The sequence below is a fragment of the Zootoca vivipara genome, chromosome 9 (assembly GCF_965207765.1).
Source record: "Zootoca vivipara chromosome 9, rZooViv2.hap1.1, whole genome shotgun sequence".
In the NCBI taxonomy this organism is placed as follows: domain Eukaryota; kingdom Metazoa; phylum Chordata; class Lepidosauria; order Squamata; family Lacertidae; genus Zootoca; species Zootoca vivipara.
Window position 1 is genome coordinate 67,718,709 of NC_142592.1, and position 6,000 is coordinate 67,724,708.

The window sequence follows — 6,000 nt, forward strand, 5'->3', positions numbered from 1 at the left end:
GCTTTTTTTGTGTGAATGGCTTTTTAAAGAAGGGATATGGGTTGTGGGTTGTTCTGACACGCACCAAAGATGCGTGTTTGAGAGGCTACAGCAGTAGAGCTGTCCTAGGAGATTTGCACCCAGAGGCCAGTTCTGAGCATCACCCAGCGCATTGAGGACATGCGGAGAGCCCTGCTAGATTACATTGGCACAGAGGGAACTGGTAGACTGTACCACTTCAGAGCTCAGGAGGAGGGTGGGTGCCACTTTTCTGAATGCTCTCCTGTGTAAAACAAAACACAGAATCCTGATATTCTGGGAGCTCCCCTGACTGCTCCCCACCTGCCCTGCTGCTCCCCCACCATTGGTGCTCCTTACTTCCTGGAATCCATCCTCCCATTTTTATAGTTAGACACCAGGCTTTAAAAACTCACGTCTTGACTCTGTTGTTTTCCCACTAACTGGTCTCCTTCCGCTATCTCTTCTGCCCCCCTCCCCTCCCCAGTCCTTGTGTCTCTTGGTCTGTCTTAGGCCCCTCCCCTCAGGCATGCAATCTCTGCCTTCTGCCCTGTTTGATGTCCAGCACCCAGAACACGCATGTGCTTCAGAAATAATTCAGAAACATGTTTTTGCACCTCCCTACAGTTTTGAAGTCGTATAGCCCAGGTGTCCACCTTCTCCATTCATTTACAGTGTGCTCTGCTGAGCCTTTCCTCCCTCTTCCCACCCCCTCCAGCTTCAGGACTTTTATGTGTTTTGCGCAGAGATGCGTTACCAAGCCGAGCACGTCATTCGAGTCCCAGCTGTCTTAACGCCAGTGGTGGTGTGCTGGTTAGAGCATCGGACCAGAACCTGGGAGACCAGGGTTGAAATCCCCACTCTGCCACGAAAAGCTCGTTGGGGGGCCAGGCACTGCCCTTAAGCTAACCCTACCTCACAGGGTTGTGGTTGGGGTCAAATAAGGAGGGGGAGAACCAGTTACAGGTTCTCTTTGGAGAGGAAGGTGGGGTTATAACGGCAGTAAATAAATAAATACACCGGAAGGCACAAAAGCAGAGAAAAATGGGCAAGATTATCACAGGTGCAAATGTTGACTGTTTATTATTATTGTTGTTGTTATTATTATTAGTTCTTAAATCTTGCTTTTTAAGATTTTTCAGACAAGTACTAATGTTTGAGCAAGGGGTTGTCCTTGCTGAAATCTGGGGGTCATTTTGGTGGGCGGGCGTCTGCAGGCATGTCGAAAAAGCACCTTAATCGAGAAGCAGTTTGTGGTCTGCTTAGCCATGTCGTTTTGAGCGACCTCAGGGTGTTCCTTTAATGTGTATGTTGATCGTCCCTCTTTTTCTTCCCCTGCCCCCCCCCCCACCTTTCTCTTTCGCCCCATCCAGAATACATTCAGAAATATGCAACAGAGGAAGCGCTAAAAGAGCAGGAAGAAGGCACTGGGGACAGCTCTTCGGAGAGCTCCATGTCTGACTTTTCAGAGGACGAGGCCCAGGATATGGAGTTGTAGTAGAAGCAGCGCCCTGCTTTTCAGAGAGACTGACTTCCTAACCACGCGCTGAGAAGCAGACTATAATATTCATATTTAAACAAAGCAATTTTTTATTACTAAACAAGGTTTTTATGAATAATAGCATTGAAGATATATATACATATATATATATCACCCTTTAGATCTTGATTTCTTTTGGTCATTTCTCAGAGCCCAAAAGTGCATCGTAGCGCATTTCCCACATTCCACTCGGTAGCAATATGCAGCCCAGATGCATGCGAGGCAGCCGTTTATAATTCCATTTGAGCAAAGGCAACTTGTAGGCTACTGAACTGTCAACCTAAAAAAACAAAACAAAAAAAAAACAGCTGCTTTGCTAGGGAGAGGGTCTGGATGTTTCCTTTTTTCCCCTCCCTGCCCCCCACTTTTATTTTTATTATTATTATTATTATTAATGGTTCCAAAGATGGCAGGACACCCTCAGATGCAAAAGCAGAGCAGCGCTTGCAGAACGTCGAAGAGAAATATTGGGGGATAAACGCGAGAGGCAGTGAAGTCGGAAAGCTGCTTTTTCGATTCAGCTCGGCTGCTTTACACTTTAAACGGAGTTCCATTTTTAAGAAACGAAACACCCCTGCCGCCAGAATACGCCAAGTTCTTCAAAGTGTCTGGTTCTGACAAGGCGCCTTTCTTTGGTTTAAAGAACATTTTGTGCGGACTTCCTGTCCGCTGCTAGAGACTGGCGATCGGTCCGGTTTGCTCGGGTGGCCTCTTGAAAACCTGCAACTGGACAGTTAACATCAACTTTACTGGTCTGGATCCTCGGTGTCCGTCTGCCTCTGTTGCTGTTACTACTCTTAAGGGACAGAAAGCAAGCGGAGTCCAACTTTGTCTTCGCTTTCCTGGAGTGCATCACACCCAATCCATTTTTTGGTCCCACTGTTAAAACCACTGGCAGTTGTAATTATTCCACTCCTTTTATGTCTCTCCAAGCACTGTGCGCATGACCTCCTGAGGAGAGGGTCTTCTTACCAGCCGGATTTGTCAGAGTACTGCAAGCCCCGTGGACAGTTTCATTGCCCCCCCACCCCACCCGAGTTGCCGCTGATCACGACTCCATCGGTGGTCTCCCAAGTTTGCTAGTTCCTTCCTCTGCTCACTTGCGGCCCTTCTATAAAGCAGGCCAGACAATCTAGGAAAATCCAGTATAAAGGGTTTGGGAAGTGGGTCTGGTTTTTTTGTCTGTTTTGGAAGGGGAATTGATAATAAGAGTGCTGGTTTCAGAGATTTTTTTGAATTAGATTCCCCCCCCCTTTTCATTTCTTGTGCGTTTTTGAACACACAAATGTTCCTTCCCTCTTCCCCTCCACCCCCCAAAAATGGAATGGTAAGAGAACCCCCTCATACATTGAATGCCTACCTGGGATGTCGATGTTACTTGAACATGGATAATGGCAAAGAAAACGCCCGACAAGATGTGGATTTGCAATCTGGACATTACCTCTGACGTATTTGTAAAGAGTTTTTTTTCTTTTTTCTTTTTGGACAGGATGTGGGGAGGGCAGTTTTGGTGCAATGTCTTGGGGTGGGGTGGGGGTGGGGGTCAGTAAACGGAATTTGAACTCGGGTGACATGAGCAGAATTCTGAATATCAAGCTAAGCCCAGTCCATTGTATTTCCTTCCCAGATTCCCCTAAAGCACCGTCAGAATTTTGTGGATTGTTCTGGGGTGCAAGGGGGGAAGACGTGTCGAGAGAGTACAATCTTAAAGCCTAATCAGTTTGCTTTCCCCTCCCCCCTTTTGAAAAGATCTTATGTAAAGTAGAATTTAACTTTGGCATGATCATTTTCCTTTAATAAAGCAAAAGCATACCAAGAAGTTGAATTACGGGCATGAAGAAAACAACAACAACAACCGAGAACCTTTTATTTTCTTTCTTTCTAAATTAAAAGAAAAAAACAAAGCAGTAATGTGGTTATAGTAGCTGAGCTGAAGTTCTCTCCTTTAAGCAAGTATGGCTTGTTTGGGGGGCAGGCGGGTTAGTATTAATATGGAACATGTAACTGTGCCATTTCCTTGACTCTGGAGAAGGGTGGGGAGAGCTCTGTTACTGCAGCAGGACTCCTGAGACCAGCCTTCACCAACCCGGTGCCTTCCAGAGGTAGATGGACTACAATTCCCACCAGCCCCTGCCAGCGTGCTGGCTGAGGCTGATGGGAGTTGTAGCCCCAACAACCTGCAGAGGGCACCAGGTTGGCGAAGTTGGCCTTAGAGATGCTCTCTGCTTGTGTGGTGGCCTCTTAGGTGCTATTTAGGTATAGATTTGAGTGCTGAGGTGGCAGTGGTGATGGTGGTACCGATTTAAACAAAATAAACTGTATTTTTTCAATATTGTATATACAAATATTAGTGTTCGAATTCCCTTTATGCAGATAACTTTTTCTTGGGGGGGGGGAACCCTCAATTCTGGTGCACAGTCAGTTTTTAACAACTCTGACGTCCACAGCTCTTCTCTCCTAAGCAAACACCCGTTCTTAATTTCAACAGTCCTCGCTTTTAAATTAAACGCGCGAAAGCGATTCCAAATGCAGACACTGTCCGTGTTAAATGGAAGCCCCACCCCCAAGAAAAAGCAGCACCGACTCATCCACACACTTCGCACACCCCTGGTGTGCAAAGGAGACATTTTCGCACCTCCTGCTTGATCGGACCCCTGTTTGTGGGTTGCAGTTGCAAAGATCTCTTCTGCTGCATTTACTTTCCAGGTGTCAGGGAAGGCTGGCAAAATGCCCTTAGTGTGATGGGCTCCACCTGGAAAGAAGAGTTTGTGAGGACCGACCTTAACTAGACCAGACTCCCTTCTCCTCTGGTACCACTGATCTAAGCACAGTTCCTTCTGTCCCCCTCTCTCTTTTTGGCCTGCCGAGATCCCCTTTGCTCAGAGAGCTGCTCCTCTCTCAGCCAGACCAGACGGAAAGGCTGGGCGCCACTTTCAGTCGCCAGCCCACTTGCCCATCCCTTCCGAAACACCTTTCAGGCTTCAGACCCGACTCCCAACGCAGCCGCCCCTTGGAAGCTGCAAAGTTTGTGCATGTGTTGTGAGTTGCCTTGTTACGTGAACACACACTAATGGGGTCTTAAGTGCTTGCACCGGCAATTGCCCTTCTCCCTCCCCACCCTTAAAATTCCGTTGTGCTTTTCGAGTATTTCAGCACCGGTAGACGAAACTTTCCACATTGACCTTGGTGTTTGATCTTACTCCCCTTCCTCAAAATGACTCTTAAATCACCCATGGAGACGTACCCCTGAAGCACACAGTTTTTATCCCACTGGGCCCTCCGTGCCAGTCTCCCAAGTCCACCTGTTGACCTTCTGTTAGTTGTTCTTGCCACACCATCCTGTGCTTGATATAAGAGAGTGGGGACCTGGAAACAGGCAGAAAGCATGGATCAGAGGGCCACGGGGTTTTACCCAGGTGAGACTGAAGGTGATGGCAGGTGGCGAAAGCAAATGGCCCTGGAGTTTTTTGTCGGCCAGGTCAGCTTGTAGAAAAACCCAAAAGCTCCCCGGCTTGTGTGGTCGGTTGATGTTTTCCTACCATTGGGGCAGCAGGTGGGAACTCCCACAAAGAAAGTGGGTTTGTAGGGGAGGGGGGTGAAGCTTTTATCCTCTTGGGGAGGGGTCCATGCTACGGTAGCTTTCTGCAGCTAGATCTGGAACAGACTGCGGTGGAAGTGGTTAAGCGTGTGGAGTGTCTGAAGGCAACTCCTGTGATCTGAGCGTGCGCTGGTTTTATATAAATATATATATATAATATTTTCTCGCTCGCTCGCTTCCTTTTGCTCGTCTGAGTTGCTGTGGCACCTTGGAGCCAGGAGTCTCTTGCCGCATGAGAAATGGCCATTCTCCTTCCCTCCACCCCCCTTTTCTTTTACTGACTGTGTTTGGTACATATTGTGTGAATACTTGAAGAGATGAAGGTGGGCACCCAGCCCCTTTCCATTCGAGTCCTTGCATTTTTTTTTCCTCCGGGTTTTTCTTTTCCTTTTTTTGTTGGTTGGTTTTTTTTTCCGTTTTCGTTTCCGCTTCCTCTCTTATACCCCCCCCCCCCGCCCTACCCTCTTTGCATTGTGATGATGTTAGTGGGCATGCCTGGCGCCACGGCAATTGCCTCTTCTAAGAATTATAACCTCTCAAAATAGTTGTGTATAATTAAAGAAACTGTAAACTTTTTTAAAAAATAAAATATGTATATACCTTGGCCCCTCGACTGGTAATTGCCCCAGGAGAGAGAGAGAGAGAGATTGGGGGTGTGAATCACTGCTTCTGACGACGCTTCTCAGGGCTTTTAAAAAATTGGAATACGGTAAATTGCATCTCCCCCCCCCCCCCGCAACCACTTTCTGATTCTGTGGCACCACCATATTTCTCTCCTAACTTGATATACAGTACTGATATACACATCCCCTAAAATGAGGTCCCATTTGGGTGTACTTTTTGTGACGTGCACATTTGTGCCACC

The 6,000-nt window shown here is 47.4% G+C and overlaps 1 protein-coding gene across 2 annotated transcripts in view; it reads left to right on the forward strand.

The window, feature by feature from the left end:
• The window catches only part of UBE2H (ubiquitin conjugating enzyme E2 H), a 55,463-nt gene extending 49,724 nt beyond the window's left edge, over nucleotides 1-5,739 (forward strand). The window contains exon 7 of one of the 2 annotated variants that reach the window (XM_035126686.3): nucleotides 1,371-5,739. In XM_035126686.3, coding sequence (XP_034982577.1) covers nucleotides 1,371-1,495 — 125 coding nt within the window. In that variant the 3' untranslated portion in view covers nucleotides 1,496-5,739. The remainder of the gene's footprint in view (nucleotides 1-1,370) is intronic. The other variant, XM_088676480.1, reaches the window with a different exon arrangement.
• Nucleotides 5,740-6,000: the final 261 nt, after the last annotated feature.